Source organism: Coregonus clupeaformis, chromosome 28, assembly GCF_020615455.1.
Source record: "Coregonus clupeaformis isolate EN_2021a chromosome 28, ASM2061545v1, whole genome shotgun sequence".
NCBI lineage: Eukaryota > Metazoa > Chordata > Actinopteri > Salmoniformes > Salmonidae > Coregonus > Coregonus clupeaformis.
The window spans coordinates 32,125,879-32,144,095 of NC_059219.1; the positions used below are offsets into that span (position 1 = coordinate 32,125,879).

An 18,217-nucleotide genomic window follows, 5' to 3' on the forward strand; every position below is an offset into this window, starting at 1 on the left:
AGCGCATGTCCAGGCCCGTCTTAAGTTTGCCAATGACCATCTGGATGATCCAAAGGAGGAATGGGAGAAGGTCATGTGGTCTGATGAGATAAAAATAGAGCTTTTTGGTCTAAACTCCACTCGCCGTGTTTGGAGGAAGAAGAAGGATGAGTACAACCCCAAGAACACCATCCCAACCGTGAAGCATGGAGGAGGAAACATCATTCTTTGTGGATGCTTTTCTGCAAAGGGGACAGGACGACTGCACCGTATTGAGGGGAGGATGGATGGGGCCATGTATCGCGAGATCTTGGCCAACAACCTCCTTCCCTCAGTAAGAGCATTGAAGATGGGTCGTGGCTGGGTCTTCCAGCATGACAACGACCCGAAACACACAGCCAGGGCAACTAAGGAGTGGCTCCGTAAGAAGCATCTCAAGGTCCTGGAGTGGCCTATCCAGTCTCCAGACCTGAACCCAATAGAAAATCTTTGGAGGGAGCTGAAAGTCCGCATTGCCCAGCAACAGCCCCGAAACCTGAAGGATCTGGAGAAGGTCTGTATGGAGGAGTGGGCCAAAATCCCTGCTGCAATGTGTGCAAACCTGGTCAAGACCTACAGGAAACGTATGATCTCTGTAATTGCAAACAAAGGTTTCTGTACCAAATATTAAGTTCTGCTTTTCTGATGTATCAAATACTTATGTCATGCAATAAAATGCAAATTAATTACTTAAAAATCATACAATGTGATTTTCTGGATTTTTGTTTTATATTCCGTCTCTCACAGTTGAAGTGTACCTATGATAAAAATTACAGACCTCTAAATGCTTTGTAAGTAGGAAAACCTGCAAAATCGGCAGTGTATCAAATACTTGTTCTCCCCACTGTATGTGACCGCTCCCAGACGGACAACCTGTTCTGTCTCAATGTGAACATGGAGACTGGCAGGAGCTTATGGCAACTCACCTGTAAATGACAACCCATTTATCTGAACCAGTATAGCTGGTTGAAATGAACATTGAGTCACCATTAGTCACGTTTCACAGTGGTGGAGACACAGCTGCTATCAGAAGAGACTACTCATCATTGTCTATGTTAGCTTCAACCAGTTACACTGGTCCAGATAAATGTGTCAATGGCCATAAGCTCCTGCCAGTCTCCATTGTCATGGCTGTAAGAAGAAACAAATGGTGAATGGACCCAAGAGCGTTGCAACAGCAAGTGTTTGTGCAGGTCACAAGTAATACAGAGGGAAAAGGCTAAATAGAAATCAACACAAGCTTAGAATGGGGCTGGAGAAATGTAAACACTCTCAAATTCATAGACTAACCATCCATGAGATCAAAATGATAGTTTTAACCATGTTTTGAGGCTATACAGTGTTGTTGTTTTTACAATTACATTGTTTACAAAAGATGGAGAACAACAAGCTTATATTTTGGATTCTGATGCGGTACAGCTGTTGAACTAAGGCAGGGCTCTCCAACCATATTCCCGGAGAGCTAACTTCGTGTAGGTTTACGCTCCAACCCCAGTTGTAACTACCCTGATTAAGCTTATCAACAGGCTAATTATTAGAATCAGGTGTGCTAGATTAGGGTTGGAGTGAAAACCTACAGGACGGTAGCTCTCCAGGAACAGGGTTGGAGACACCTGAACTAAGGTCATGAGGCATTTATACTGTAAGTTATATTCTGCAAGAAGCAATGGCTATATATTATCAATAAAAAAGTCAAAAGATGTATGTATTATCATTTTTAATTGCACATCCATTTCCCAAACTCACCCTCTACCCACACTTCTGCTCCTATAACAAACATTTCTACATGCAAACAGCCCTTCATGTCTATAATACATCTGTAGCGGCAAAGGATATAAACTAATTGAGAGAAAAATAGAACAACTTAAGCTTGTTTACTGATCCGGCCACCTTCAATGTATACAAACAGCAGCATCCTCCTCCCTGGCCTAGATCCTGAATCTTCGTGCAACAATGGCCACAGCATTACTTTCTTTTCTTTACATTGGGCCGAACCTCTGCGTAGTTCTTGTTGACCTGAGAAAAGCGGATTATTTGCACCTCGTTGGTCTTGGCCTTGAAGTCCTGCCACAGGTATTCTGGAGACAGAATCTTAGTGGGCTTGTTGTAAAGGAGATATCTGTTCAGGTGGCTTTCCTCCTGCCATGCTGCCTCGATGGAGTTGGCGGCATCGGCCTCCAGCTGCTCACGGCAGTACTTTGCCAGCTTGTGCACGTCCCCCACATAGCCAGCGATGGTGGCGCCTCCATAGTAGTAGTCTCCTTCCCCCGCGGGGATGTAGGCCCGCGAGGCAGGACGGCGCTCGTAAGGGTAGTGCTCGTGGGTCTGCTCATAGTAACCCGGGTGAAGTGCGGCCACCAGCCTGCTCAGTGTTTCTGCCCCCCACCGGCCGTAGAACTTTGTGTCCACATCCAAGCAGAAGATGTAGTCCACCTCCTTGCTTATCTGGTTCTCGATGGTGGTCTGGATCATCTCCATCCTCCTGGAGGAGATCTCCTGCCAGCGGTTGGAGCCAGTGACTGGGATGATGGTTACCTGTCTACCGGGAGCGAGGACCACCGCTGGCACGTCTTCCCTCCGGTCAGTGAAGATGTAGTAATGCACTTTGAAATCCACCATGAAATGCTTCTCGGCAGTCTCCAGGAAGTCACGCAGGAAGCGCACATACCTAAAATACAAGGAGAACCAAGTAGGTTTCAGGTGCCCGTCTCATATGGCAAGAGGATAACTCCATTTTCTGTCATTATGACATAATGTATAATCTAAATCAAGATATTTTCAAACTTTGAGTTAGGCCTGCTGAGACTCACTAGTTTGGGAAAAAGGGTGTAGTGGAGACTAAGGCACTCAAAGGTTGGCAATCAAAAGCGTGGAACTTTCAGTGTGGAATATTTAACAACAAAAGATATGTGGGTTGTATTTTGTATTTTTTTATTTTCTTCTCCGGTAACCAGAGCAAGTGCGAACTAAGTTTGAACCTATTTGTACCGGCCACTCTTGCACATGTCCATGTGACATTTGTTTTCATGTACCCAAGAGGTAGAGAAAGGTAAAGAGAGGTGACAATCTAGCAGGGGCCATGCTCTATGTGTAGGCTACTGTGAGTGTGAGTGAGTGACACGGGGAACATGGAGGAGGGAGGGAGAGATGAGAGACAGCAACCAACCAAGCTGACTCGCGCTATAGTAGGTTTAAAATTATCCAATAAAATTACATAGTACCTGTCTTGACTGCATCAAGCCGAGATCTACCGCTTAGGTTTGTTTTTAACATGACTTAAAAGACAGAAGCCTATGCACATGGCCACGGGAAGATGTTTTTCAATTTATCAGGGGGTGCTGCAGCACCCTCAACACCCCTACTTCCCACGGCTATGCCTCTGCAACATTAACCTATTAAAAACAGTTCTGTAGCAATGAGGTTTGTGCAATAGGCTATAGGCCCAATACATCACTGCATATTGGCTATGCTTGAATTGCCATTCCTTTGTTGTTCTTCTCAGAACATTTTGAAATTATGTTTCAAAGTTTTAGGTATATGATCACACTGACCATTTGTTGTATTACTTGTGAGGCACAGCTGAGTGAGCATAATAATTTGCTTTTTATTTTATTTTACTGGACTGATGGTCTGCATCTGATGGGGCCAGTCTGAGGGGAGGGAGGGAGAGAGCAGCGGTGAGGCTGCCTCTCACCCGACTCACCGTCCCTCCGCTCTCCCTCTCTACGCTGAGAAAAGGGGACATTCTTCCAGCTTATGGCAAAACTCAAGTTGCACTGCATTATTTCTGCCTCATGCACCAATTAATGTTGTTACTCATGGTAGCCTAGTGGTTAAGAGCATTGGGCCAGTAGTTGAAAAGTTGCTGGTTCAAATCCCTGAGCAGACTAGGTGGAACATTTGTTGATGTGCCCTTGAGTCTCTCTCTAGTCATAGCTTTACAAGTTTAGAAATGTCACAGTATCATCTTTGCTGTGAGCTCGAGGCTTCTTTATACACCCTATGGCTCGAGGAAACCGTGCAGACACGGTGATCTGAGCTATCTGATTGGCCAGCGGTAGACCTATACGTGCACTTGATTTGCTCTCTGGGCCTGTCGGGTATACGGAGTTCTACCTTCAGACACATGAAATGGTTTAAAATGGGAACACAACAGGAAAGAAAATAGGAATGCAAGGCTTTATCATTGTTGTTTTTTACAGAAATGTTTGGTGATGGACTACGAATGCTACTCTACATTTGAGGCTCAGTGCTACCAGACATCCTGTGTGAGACTACTTACTTGCCAACAGCAAATACGGTTGTGGCGATGCTGAGGTGCATAGGCTTGTAAATGCTGTCAACAACCAAGGGATTAAAAGTGCCTTCCCAGACAATAGGTGCCAACCAAGGGGTAACAGCTACCACATTGGTGCGCCTGAAAAAAACAAAAGACATGGTCAAAGCTTGTGAACACCCAGAGATATTCAGTGCATCATAAGCAACTCTTTCATAGTGACTCCATTTCCTGTATTTCCCAATGCACCTTCTCCTATTGATACTATGTCTACTACTAACAATAATATATGATTAATAACTTACCCCTTTAACACACTGGGCTGCTTATACAGGAGTCTGAAAAGACCATGCAAAAGATGATATTGTAAAATAGCGTACTGCTTTCAAAATGGCTGCAGTTGGTGAGTTTTGCCAAGAGGGTGAGATTATTATATTAGAGTAGACCAAAGAAGAGTCTCACCCCTGTGGGGCCAGCATGTCCCGGGTCCTACAACTACAGTTTTCCCGCCTGAAATTAACAGGGTCCTGCTGACACAACCTTCAGAGGGGGTTCAAAGTTAATACTGTGTTAATTCTGAATGATAGCATCAAGAGAGGTTGTGGAGGGTTAGGGGTTCACAAAAATAAGTATTAAAAAATCAGTCGTTTGTTTATTATGTCAGTAACACAAGTTATCTTACCCCAAAACTTCTAGAACTCTGACGTCCTTATTTTTCATCTCACTGTTAAAGATAAAAGGGAACATTTTAGGTGACTTAACTAGTATGTCAAATCAAATAGAAAAGCAGTGCAAAATGTAATTATTTCCATATTTACAATGGTACTCTATCAGAAAATGTAGTCTCAAATGAGATCTTAATCCCTAGTCTTGACTCTCATTGTCATGAGCCCATGTGGCTTTTTAGAAGGCCAAATTCAGCAATCACCTATAAAATAGATGATGGCATAGTGTCTTTCTGATGGGATTATATACAGGATGGGATTTCTATCAAGATTGGATTATATCATTGACAAAGTTACAAAACAATGAACACGAAACAAGTTCCGGTCTTACCCAAATGATGAGTAACAATATGTTAAAACCAGGACTCTAATTAAGAGATAGAAAGAGGATTGATTAACACCATGTACAACACCTATGATATCGACAATGTCCAAAAATGTATATGTAAAAAAAAGTGGTATACAGAGAAGCATACGTTTTGGTTAAATGCCATTATCAGCTCTGTGCAAACAGAAGTGGTGACACACATACAGAAGAAAAATGGTGCGTAATTAGAGTACATACACAACAAGTGGAGGCAATTCAACAATGTGAGCAGAGATAATAATAGAAGTATATCATAATTAAATATCATGAACATCAAAAATGGACATCACAAAATTCATAGATTGACATAATGAATGATAATATCATAATCATGGAAACCATCAGAATGAGAACACTTATACATTGTATTCTGATGTATTCAGAATGAGAACACTTGTATTCTGATGTTGTTCTAAGATTATGATGAAGTTTCTCCAAAGATCAGATATCACTAGTTTGACTTAATAAAACACAGAAAAAGCAACATACCCAAAAAGTAGGATTCCAAGAACTGGCAGAGCGATGGAAGGACGGATATTTGTGCAAAAACGCATTGTTCCTCCCAAAGTTTGTAATGAAATTCACCAAAACTTTTAGTATTTGAAGTAATGCAGGACTGTATCCCAAAGGCAGTAGAATCTGTGCCTTTTACTGTTTCACCAGCAGGATGTAGGCCCACCCAGTGCCAGTGGACAATCTAAATATGGGTGTGACCGATGCTTATGTGTAAGGTAAGAAACGCACCATATGTCTATAGAACAACAAAGGCACTATGGAACAAGTTAAGCACGTTTTTTTAAATGTTGGAATGCATTGAATGGCAGGTATTTTTTTGTTAAAATGGCACTCCAGTCTCCTTTTCACCTTATTTATCACCTGATTTACATAACAAAACGTCTTTAGTTCACTATTGCTCCTACAGTTGAAGTCGGAAGTTTACATACACCTTAGCCAAATACATTTAAACTCAGTTTTTCACAATTCCTGACATTTAATCCTAGTAAAAATTCCCTGTCTTAGGTCAGTTAGGATGACCACATTATTTTAAGAATGTGAAATGTCAGAATAATAGTAGAGAGAATGATTTATTTCAGCTTTTATTTCCTTCATCACATTCCCAGTGGGTCAGAAGTTTACATACACTCAATTAGTGTTTGGTAGCATTGCCTTTAAATTGTTTAACTTGGGTCAAACGTTTCGGGTAGCCTTCCACAAGCTTCCCACAATAAGTTGGGTGAATTTTGGCCCATTCCTCCTGACAGAGCTGGTGAAACTGAGTCAAGTTTGAAGGCCTCCTTGCTCGCACACACCCACAAATGTTCTATAGGATTGAGGTCAGGAATTTGTGATGGCCACTCCAATACCTTGAATTTGTTGTCCTTAAGCCATTTTGCCACAACTTTGGAAGTATGCTTGGGGTCATTGTCCATTTGGAAGACCCATTTGAGACCAAGCTTTAACTTCCTGACTGATGTCTTGTCACGAGTGTCAGTGTAATGCGGTGGATCGAAGTCAGGCGCAGGACACAGAACTCTTATGAAACATACTTTACTGAATAAGTAAAGAACCAATACAAAATACCTTCACACAGGGAGGAACAAACCCGCTCACCAACGACACACGAAACGAAAAACAAACACGCACAAAACACAATGGGAGCCACCGGGTTAAATAGGGAAGGAGTAATCACATAATGGGAAACAGGTGTGTAACAATCAGACAACAGGTAGAACATAGAAACATAGAACATAGATCGGCAGTAGCTAGTATTCCGGTGACGACGAACGCCGAAGCCTGCCCGAGCAAGGAGGAGGGGCAGCCTTGGCAGAATCCGTGACAGTACCCCCCGACACGTGGGTGGCTCCAGCCGCGCGTCGACACCGGCCTCGGGGACGGCCAGGAGGACGCGGCACGGGGCGAGTCGGATGACTGCGGTGGAAATCCCTCAACATGGAGGGATCGAGGATGTCCCTCCTAGGGACCCAGCACCGTTCCTCCGGACCATACCCCTCCCACTCCACGAGATACTGCAGGCCTCCCACCCGACGCCTCGAATCCAAGATGGAACGGACCGAGTACGCCGGTGCCCCCTCGATGTCCAGTGGGGGTGGAGGAACCTCCCGTATCTCAGACTCCTGGAGTGGACCAGCTACCACCGGCCTGAGGAGAGACACATGGAACGAGGGGTTAATACGATAATCAGGAGGAAGCTGTAACCTATAACATATCTCGTTCAATCTCCTCAGGACTTTGAATGGCCCCACAAACCGCCGACCCAGCTTCCGGCAGGGCAGGCGAAGGGGCAGGTTTCGGGTCGAGAGCCAGACCCGGTCCCCCGGGGCATACACTGGAGCCTCACTGCGGCGGCGGTTGGCGCTCGCCTTTTGCCGCCCGATGGCCCGTTGCAGGTGCACATGGGCAGCCTTCCATGTCTCCTGCAAGCGCCGAAACCATTCATCCACCGCAGGTGCTTCGATCTGGCTCTGATGCCAAGGTGCCAGAACCGGCTGATAACCTAATACACACTGGAATGGAGTAAGGTTAGTGGAGGAGTGGCGGAGTGAGTTTTGGGCCATCTCTGCCCAGGGGAGGAAAACCGACCACTCCCCCTGCCGGTCCTGGCAATACAACCTCAGAAACCTCAGAAACCTACCTACCTCCTGGTTGACTCTCTCCACCTGCCCGTTACTTTCGGGGTGAAACCCTGAGGTCAGGCTGACCGAGACTCCCAGACGTTCCATGAACGCCCTCCAGAATCTCGAGGTGAACTGGGAACCCCGATCAGACACTATATCCTCAGGTACCCCATAGTGCCGGAAGACGTGTGTAAATAGGGCCTCAGCAGTCTGTAGGGCCGTAGGGAGACCGGGCAGAGGAATGATGCAGCATGACTTAGAAAACCGATCCACAATGACCAGGATCGTGGTGTTCCCTTGTGAGGGGGAAGATCCGTCACGAAGTCCACCGATAGGTGGGTCCACGGTCGTTGTGGAACGGGTAGGGGTTGCAATTTCCCTCTGGGCAGGTGTCTAGGAGCCTTACACTGGGCGCACACCGAGCAGGAGGAAACATAAACCCTTACGTCCTTAGCTAAGGTGGGCCACCAGTACATCCCACTAAGACAATGCACTGTCCAACCGATACCAGGATGACCAGAGGAGGGTGACGTGTGAGCCCAATAGAGCAAACGATCGCGGACCTCCAGCGTGACGTACACACGACCCTCTGGACACTGGGGAGGAGTGGGTTCATTACGCAATGCTCGCTCGATGTCCGCGTCCACCTCCCACACCACCGGTGCCACCAGACACAACGCCGGAAGTATGGGAGTGGGCTCCACGGAACTCTCCTCCGTGTCATACAGTCGGGACAGAGCATCTGCCTTAGCGTTCTGGGAACCTGGCCTGTACGAAAGGGTGAAAACAAAACGGGCAAGATACATGGACCACCTTGCCTGGCGAGGGTTTAATCTCCTCGCCGCCCGGATGTACTCCAGATTACGGTGGTCAGTCAAAATGAGAAAAGGGTGTTTAGCCCCCTCAAGCCAATTTCTCCACGCTTTCAGGGCTTGGACCACAGCCAACAGCTCCCGGTCCCCCACATCATAGTTGCGCTCCGCCGGGCTGAACTTCTTCGAAAAGAACGCACAGGGGAGCTTGGGTGGTGTGCCCGAGCGCTGGGAAAGTACAGCACCTATCCCAGCTTCCGACGCATCCACCTCAACCGTGAAAGCCAAGGACGGATCCGGATGAGCCAGCACTGGAGCCGAGGTAAACAGGTTTTTCAGATGACTGAACGCCCTGTCCGCCTCAGCTGACCACCGCAGACGCACCGGTCCCCCCTTCAGCAACGAGGTAATGGGAGCCGCTACCTGACCAAAGCCCCTGATAAACCTCCGGTAGTAATTGGCAAACCCCAAAAATCGCTGCACCTCCTTCACCGTGGTTGGAGTCGCCCAATTACGCACGGCCAAAATGCGGTCACTCTCCATCCTCACCCCAGACGCGGAAATGTGGTACCCTAGGAAGGAGATGGACTCCTGGAAGAACAGGCATTTCTCCGCCTTGGCATACAGGTCATGCTTCAACAGTTGGCAAAGCACTTTACGCACCAGGGACACATGCTCGGCCCGTGTAGCGGAGTATATGAGTATGTCATCAATATACACCACTACACCCTGTCCGTTCAGATCCCTGAATATCTCATGGACAAAGGATTGGAAGACTGATGGAGCATTCATCAACCCGTATGGCATGACGAGGTACTCATAGTGTCCTGAGGTAGTACTGAATGCCGTCTTCCACTCATCTCCCTCCCGGATACGCACCATGTTGTACGCGCTCCTGAGATCCAATTTCATGAAGAAGCGCGCCCCGTGCAATGACTTGACGGTGATCTGATTAAGACCACGGTAATCAATGCACGGGCGTAACCCACCATCCTTCTTCTTCACGAAAAAGAAACTTGAGGAAACAGGTGAAGTGGAAGGCCGAATGTATCCCTGTCTCAGAGATTCGGAGACATGTTTCCATAGCCGCCTTCTCCTCCTGTGACAGAGGGTACACATGACTCCGGCGAAGTGTAGCACCTACCTGGAGATTTATCGCGCAATCCCCCGGATGATGGGGTGGTAATTTAGTCGCCCTCTTTTTACTGAAGGCGAGAGCCAAATCGGCATACTCGGAAGGAATGTGCATTGTGGAGACCTGGTTTGGACTCTCCACCGTAGTAGCCCCTAAGGAAACCCCTACACACCTCCCTGAGCACTGATTGGACCATCCCTTGAGAGCCCTCTGTTGCCAAGAAATAGTGGGGTCATGAGTGGTTAACCAGGGAAGTCCCAACACCACAGGATACGCAGGAGAATCAATCAGATAGAGACTAATCCTCTCCTCATGACCCCCCTGCGTCCTCATTAAGAGTGGTGCGGTAACCTCCCTGATTAGGCCTGACCCTACCGGGCGACTATCTAATGCATGTACAGGGAAGGGCACATCAACACGAACAGTGGGAATCCCTAAACTAAGTGAATACTGATTATCAATTAAATTCCCAGCTGCGCCTGAATCTACTAGCGCCTTATGCTGGGAATGAGGAGAAAACTCTGGGAAAACAACCTCTATACACAGCTGACCAACAGGGAGCTCTGGGTGAGTCGGGTGCTTACTCACCTGAGATGGTCGACCAGTGCTCTGCCTACTGCCTCGACTCCCTGAGGACCCTCCCCAGCACCGACCTGCAGTGTGTCCTCTGCGGCCACAGTTGGTGCAGGGGACGGCCCCTCTCCTGGTCTCCCTAAGCGCAGCACCGCCGAGCTGCATGGGGGTAGGGTCTGAGGTGCTGGGAGGTGCTGGGAGATGGAATGAATGGGCCCTGATCAGAACGTCCGCGGGTCTCCAACAGGTTATCCAGCCTGATGGACATCTCCACCAGTTGGTCCAGGTTGAGGTTGGTATCCCTGCAGGCCAGTTCCTGCCGAACGTCCTCCCTCCAGCGAGCCCTCTCATTCCATCCTGCGCTGGCTGCCAAAGTCCTGAACTCCAGTGCAAAATCCTGGTCCTCCTCTCCTGTCGTAGGTGGAACAGACACTCGCCCGCCGCTCTCCCCTCCGGTGGATGATCGAATACCGCCCGGAAGCGGCGGGTGAAATAGCGGACAGATGTTGCGTCAATTCCTCCCCACTCGGCATTGGCTCACTCGAGCGCCTTCCCTGACAGACAGGAGATGAGGGCGGACACGCTCTCGTATCCCGAGGGCGCCGGGTGAATGGTTGTCAGGTAGAGCTCTACCCGGAGAAGGAAACCCTGACACCCGGCTGGTGTACCGTCATATGTCCTTGGGAGCGAGAGCCGAATCCCACTGGACCCAGGTGGCGAAGGGGTGGACAGTGGTATGGGTGGTTGAGTGGTTGGAGGAGGTGTAGGAAAGCCACCTCTCTCCCATCGGTCCATAGCATTCACCACCCTATCCATAGCGGTGCCGAGAGCCTGGATCATGCTCTCTTGTCGTTGAACGCGTTCCTCCATCGATCCAGACTGACTGGCTGTACCTGCTGACTCCATCTTTAGGTGCGTGTTTCTGTCACGAGTGTCAGTGTAATGCGGTGGATCGAAGTCAGGCGCAGGACACAGAACTCTTATGAAACGTACTTTACTGAATAAGTAAAGAACCAATACAAAATACCTCCACACAGGGAGGAACAAACCCGCTCACCAACGACACACAAAACGAAAAACAAACACGCACAAAACACAATGAAAGGAAGGAGTAATCACATAATTGGAAACAGGTGTGTAACAATCAGACAACAGGTAGAACATAGAAACATAGAACATAGATCGGCAGTAGCTAGTATTCCGGTGACGACGAACGCCGAAGCCTGCCTGAGCAAGGAGGAGGGGCAGCCTCGGCAGAATCCGTGACATGTCTTGATGTCTTGCTTCAATATATCCACATAATTTTCACCTCCTGGTGAAGCATAGTCAATCACGTCGCCCGTCCTCCTGGAGGGAGGAGAACATCACACGCTCCAAAGACGAGGCCCTCGACCTTATACAAAAGTACATGGAGCAGATGAAGTCAGGAGAGGAGGAGTTTGAGGCTCTGGCCTCTCAGTTCAGTGACTGCAGCTCGGCACGCAACGGAGGAGACCTGGGACTGTTCGGCAGAGGTCAGATGCAGAAGCCGTTTGAGGATGCGTCCTTTGCTCTGAAGGTGGGAGACATGAGTGGTCCGGTGTTCACCGACTCTGGAGTTCACATCATCCTCCGCACGGGATAGAGACAAGCTCTGATACCCCTGAATACCCCCATCACCTCCTGAATACCCCCATCACCTCCTGAATACCCCTAACACCTCCTGAATACCCCAACACCCCCTGAATACCCTCTAAATACCCCATCACCCCCTGAATACCCTCTAAATACCCGATCACCTCCTGAATACCCTATCACCCTCTGAATACCCTGTCACCATAGCAACACCCACCCGTAGTCTGCGCTCCAGCGGGTATATCTCACTGGTCATCCCCAAAGCCAACACCTCCTTTGGCCGCAGTTCCTTCCAGTTCTCTGCTGCCAATGACTGGAACAAATTGCAAAAATCTCTGAAGCTGGAGACACTTATCTCCCTCACTAACTTTAAGCATCAGTTGTCAGAGCACCTTACCGATCACTGCACCTGTACACAGCCCATCTGAAATTGGCCCGCCCAACTACCTCATCCCTATATTGTTATTTATTTTGCTCATTTGTACCCCAGTATCTCTATTTGCACATCATCTCTTGCACATCTATCATTCCAGTGTTAATACTAATTGTAATTATTTTGCACTATAGCCTATTTTATTGCCTTACCTCCATAACTTGCTAAATTTGCACACTGTATATTATATGTATTTCTGTTGTATTTTTGACTTTGTTTTGTTTTACCCCATATGTAACTCTGTGTTTGTTTTTATCGCACTGCTATGCTTTATCTTGGCCAGGTCGCAGTTGTAAATGAGAACTTGTTCTCAACTGGTTTACCTGGTTAAATTAAGGTGAAATAAAAAATAAAATAAAAAAAATCCCTGAATACCCCCTCCACCCCCAACATCCATCAATACACCCATCCAACCCCTTTTACCACCTCGAAATACCCCACAATTAAACCCGCCTACCCCCAGCCACCCCTCAAATGCTCTTATCCACCCCCTCCTACCTCCCACCCCCCTTAAATACCCCCTCTTGTCCTCCCTACTACCCTTAGAAGCCCCCCCCCAACCTTCTGTTCTATATGCAACTTTACACTGACACCATCAACACCCCTTTTCCCCTGTACCCATTGCCATGACTACATCATTGTGTGTGTGAAAATAAAAGAGACCTGTCGGTAGTGACTGACTGAGCCAACAAGTGTGTGGGTTCACGTGGACCGTTATCCCTCCTCCCCCTGCTCTATAGTGTCCCCTCTCTGTGTGTCAAGGCCTCCCACTGCTCTATAGTGTCCCCTCTCTGTGTGTCAAGGCCTCCCACTGCTCTATAGTGTCCCCTCTCTGTGTGTCAAGGCCTCCCCCTGCTCTATAGTGTCCCCTCTCTGTGTGTCAAGGCCTCCCCCTGCTCTATAGTGTCCCCTCTCTGTGTGTCAAGGCCTCCCCCTGCTCTATAGTGTCCCCTCTCTGTGTGTCAAGCATTATTCTCCCTCTGTCAATGATAACATGTCAGACCAGTAACCCAGTGTTCCACACATACTCCCTCATAGGAGACAGACACATGTAAGTTGCTCTGGATAAGAGCGTCTGCTAAATGACGTAAATGTAAATAAATGTAATAATTTTCCTTCCTCATGATGCCATTTATTTTGTGAAGTGCACCAGTCCCTCCTGCAGCAAAGCACCCCCACAGCATGATGCTGCCACCCCCGTGCTTCACGGTTGGGATGGTGTTCTTCGGCTTGCAAGCCCCCCACTTTTTTCTCCAAACATAAAGATGGTCATTATGGCCAAACAGTTATATTTTTGTTTCATCAGACCAGAGGACATTTCTCCAAAAAGTACGAACTTTGTCCCCATGTGCAGTTGCAAACCGTAGTCTGGCTTTTTTATGGCGGTTTTGGAGCAGTGGCTCAGGTTATGTCGATATAGGACTTGTTTTACTGTGGATATAGATACTTTTGTACCTGTTTCCTCCAGCATCTTCACAAGATCCTTTGCTGTTGTTCTGGGATTGATTTGCACTTTTCGCACCAAAGTACGTTAATCTCTAGGAGACAGAACGCGTCTCCTTCCTGAGCGGTATGATGGCTGCATGGTCCCATGGTGTTTATACTTGCGTACTATTGTTTGTACAGATGAACGTGGTACCTTCAGGCGTTTGGAAATTGCTCCCAAGGATGAACCAGACTTGTGGAGGTCTACAATTCTTTTTCTGAGGTCTTGGCTGATTTCTTTTGATTTTCCCATGATGTCAAGCAAAGAGGCACCGAGTTTGAAGGTAGGCCTTGAAATACATCCACAGGTACACCTCCAATTGACTCAAATGATGTCAATTAGCCTATCAGAAGCTTCTAAAGCCATGACATCATTTTCTGGAATTTTCCAAGCTGTTTAAAGGCACAGTCACTTAGTGTATGTAAACATCTGACCCACTGGAATTGTGATACAGTGAATTATAAGTGAAATAATCTGTCTGTAAACAATTGTTGGAACAATTATTTGTGTCATGCACAAAGTAGATGTCCTAACCAACTTGCCAAAACTATAGTTTGTTAACAAGAAATTTGTGGAGTGGTTGAAAAACGAGTTTTAATGACTCCAACCTAAGTGTATGTAAACAACCGACTTGTCACGAGAATTTCTATCTCTAATTAATCAAACTTAATGCTTTGAATAATTCCCAGAGGGTGTAAGGCTCTGGTTTAATCATGAATTAAACGAAGGTCCGCAACCAACAAGAATGATCTGTATGTTTTAATTATGGAGAGCTCTGGCGCCAAAAAACATACATACAGCTTTTATATCCCTTGACACACAAAGGGACTTTGCTCCGCCCACCTTTAAACAGTTTCTTAGTCCCCTTCACCCTGGAATGCTTTCTCAACAGTTTCTAACTTCCCCCCTCTGTTAGTGGGTTGACACTACATTATAACTCTAACATCGTTCACACATTTATACTGTATTTGGGGTGAAATCCTTTAGTCATTATTCTTAAAATACAAATTAATCTGTCACGACTTCAACTGTATATTGTTCCTCAAGCAAGGGTGGAAGCCGATGACGTCGCTGGAGGAAGTCTTTAAACAACTTGGACTTAAAGGAATCCACCAGCGGGTAATACGTCAACATACAGTGCCTTCAGCAAGTATTCATACCCCTTGACTTATTCCACATTTTGTTGTGTTACAGGCTGAATTCAAAATGGATTAAATAAATACAAAATCACACAATACCCCATAATGACAAAGTGAAAACATGTTTTTAGAAATCTTTGCAAATGTATTGAAAATGAAATACAGAAATATTTCATTTACATAAGTATTCAAACCCCTGAATCAATACTTTGTAGAAGCACCTTTGGCAGCGATTACAGCTGTGAGTCTAAGAGCTTTCTACACTGGGACTGTGCAACTTTTACCCATTATTATTTTCAAAATTCTTCAACCTTTGTCAAATTGGTTGTTGATCATTGCTAGATAACCATTTTCAGGTCTTGCCATAGATTTTCAAGTAGATTTAAGTCAAAACTGTAACTCGGCCACTCAGGAACATTCACTGCCTTCTTGGTAAGCAACTCCAGTGTATATTTGGCCTTGTGTTTTAGAAAAAAAGCAGACTGAACCAGGTTTTCCTCTAGGATTTTGACTGTGCTTAGCTCCATTCTGTTTCTTTTTTATCCTGAAAAACTCCCCAGTCCTTAACGATTACAAGCATACTGTCACGTTTGTTCAATGACGGGACAGACCAAGGCGCAGCGTGATATGCGTACATGTTTATTAATCTTACAAACCCACGACAAAATAACAAACCAAACGAAACGTGAAGTCCAAGGTAGAACACACAACATTACCTTACAAGGAACAAGATCCCACAACTAGACAGTGCCAATAGGCTGCCTAAGCATGGTCCCCAATCAGAGACAACGAGCGACAGCTGCCTCTGATTGGGAACCACACCGGCCAACATAGAAATACACATACTAGATAATACAACATAGAACATACACAACAAAGAATATACACACCCTGACTCAACATATAAGAGTCCCCTGAGTCAGGGTGTGACAGTACTCCCCAAAGGTGCGGACTCTGACCGCACAACATAAACATAACAGGGTAGGGGCCGGGTGGGCATTCCGCCTTGGAGGCGGATCCGGCTCGGGGCGTGACGACCTCTCACTCTCCGCCTCCCTGTTGCGCCCCTGGTCTGGTCTGGACCCCGGCGCGCTACTTCCCCTCTCCTTCCTCCCACGACATGCCAGGCCCTGTCTGGACCCTGGTGTGGGAGACCCCGAACCTGGAGAGGGGCTGACGTCATGGTCTGGACTGGAGCCGCTGACCGGAGCTGGACTAGGCACCGGTGAAGCGGACTGCTCTGGCTCCGGAGTGGAGCCGCTGACCGGAGCTGGATCAGGCACCGGTGGAGCGGACTGCTCTGGCTCCGGAGTGGAGCCGCTGACCGGAGCTGGACTGGACCCCGTTGGACCGGACTACACTAGGCTCCGCCAACCACCCCATGTGCCCCCCAAAAAATTTGACTCTGACTCAACATATAAGAGTCCCCCGAGTCAGGGCGTGACACATACACATAACATGATGCCTATTCATCAAAATATGGAGAGTGGTACTCAGTAATGTGTTGTATTGGATTTGCCCCGAACATAACACTTTGTATTCAGGACAAAGAGTTAATTGCTTTGCCACATTTTTTGCAATATTACTTTAGTGCCTTGTTGCAAACAGGATGCATGTTTTGGAATATTTTTATTCTGTACATGCTTCCTTCTTTTCACTCTGTCATTTAGATTAGTATTGTGGAGTAACTACAATGTTGTTGATCCATCCTCAGTTTTCTCCTATCACAGCCATTACACTCTGTTTGGCCTCATAGTGAAATCCCTGAGCGGTTTCCTTCCTCTCCGGCAACTGAGTTAGGAAGGATGCCTGTATCTTTGTAGTGACTGGGTGTGTTGATACACCATCCAAAGAGTAATTAATAACATCACCATGCTCAAAGAGATATTCAACGTCTGCTTTTTTTGTATTTTTACCCATCTACCAATAGGTGTCCTTCTTTGAAAGGCATTGGAAAACCTCCCTGGTTTTTATGGTTGAATCTGTGGTTGAAATGTACTGCTCAACTGAGTGACCTTACAGATAATTGTATGTGTGGGGTATAAAGATGAAGTAGTCGTTCAAAAATCATGTTAAACACTATTATTGCACACAGAGTGAGTCCATGCAACTTATGTGACTTGTTAAGCAAATATTTACTCTTTATTCAACCCCTTTGCCATAACAAAGGGGTTGAATACTTGTTGACTCAAGATATTTCAGCTTTACATTGTTAATTATACTGAACAAAAATATAAACGCAACATGCAACAATTTCAAAGATTTTATTGAGTTACAGTTCATGTAAGGAAATCAATCAATTGAAATACATTCGTTAGGCCCTAATCTAGGGATTTCACATGACTGGGAATACAGATATGCATCTGTTGTTCACAGATACAGTGGGGGAAAAAAGTATTTAGTCAGCCACCAATTGTGCAAGTTCTCCCACTTAAAAAGATGAGAGAGGCCTGTAATTTTCATCATAGGTACACGTCAACTATGACAGACAAAATGAGAAAAAAAATCCAGAAAATCACATTGTAGGATTTTTTATGAATTTATTTGCAAATTATGGTGGAAAATAAGTATTTGGTCAATAACAAAAGTTTCTCAATACTTTGTTATATACCCTTTGTTGGCAATGACACAGGTCAAACGTTTTCTGTAAGTCTTCACAAGGTTTTCACACACTGTTGCTGGTATTTTGGCCCATTCCTCCATGCAGATCTCCTCTAGAGCAGTGATGTTTTGGGGCTGTCGCTGGGCAACACGGACTTTCAACTCCCTCCAAAGATTTTCTATGGGGTTGAGATCTGGAGACTGGCTAGGCCACTCCAAGACCTTGAAATGCTAATTACGAAGCCACTCCTTCGTTGCCCGGGCGGTGTGTTTGGGATCATTGTCATGCTGAAAGACCCAGCCACGTTTCATCTTCAATGCCCTTGCTGATGGAAGGAGGTTTTCACTCAAAATCTCATGATACATGGCCCCATTCATTCTTTCCTTTACACGGATCAGTCG

At 46.4% G+C, this 18,217-nt stretch overlaps 2 protein-coding genes across 2 annotated transcripts; one reads left to right on the forward strand and one right to left on the reverse strand.

Annotated features, from left to right (window-relative positions):
* Positions 1–1,720: 1,720 nt before the first annotated feature.
* On the reverse strand, positions 1,721–6,071 carry LOC121543467 (globoside alpha-1,3-N-acetylgalactosaminyltransferase 1-like). The gene is made up of 7 exons (XM_041853330.1): positions 5,876–6,071; positions 5,351–5,386; positions 4,977–5,018; positions 4,757–4,834; positions 4,600–4,632; positions 4,301–4,435; positions 1,721–2,686 (listed from the first exon to the last, which is right to left on the reverse strand). Exons 1-7 carry the CDS (start codon positions 5,938–5,940, stop codon positions 1,984–1,986), a joined length of 1,092 nt encoding a protein of 363 aa, XP_041709264.1. The 5' UTR covers positions 5,941–6,071; the 3' UTR covers positions 1,721–1,983.
* Positions 6,072–11,848: 5,777 nt separating this feature from the next.
* LOC121543934 (peptidyl-prolyl cis-trans isomerase NIMA-interacting 1-like) lies at positions 11,849–12,346 on the forward strand (the record flags this gene model as incomplete). Its single annotated transcript, XM_041854062.1, has 1 exon — positions 11,849–12,346. A coding segment is annotated over one exon (318 nt), but the record flags the coding sequence as incomplete, so codon positions are not given.
* Positions 12,347–18,217: the final 5,871 nt, after the last annotated feature.

Coding starts and splice junctions, on each gene's coding strand:
- LOC121543467 (XM_041853330.1), bottom strand. CDS start 5,940: ATGCGTTTTTGCACAAATATCCGTCCTTCCATCGCTCTGCCAGTTCTT. Junction 4,835..4,976: donor AGAGTTCTAGAAGTTTTGGG/GTAAGATAACTT, acceptor CCCCCTCTGAAG/GTTGTGTCAGCAGGACCCTG. Junction 2,687..4,300: donor ACCGTATTTGCTGTTGGCAA/GTAAGTAGTCTC, acceptor CTTGTATTTTAG/GTATGTGCGCTTCCTGCGTG.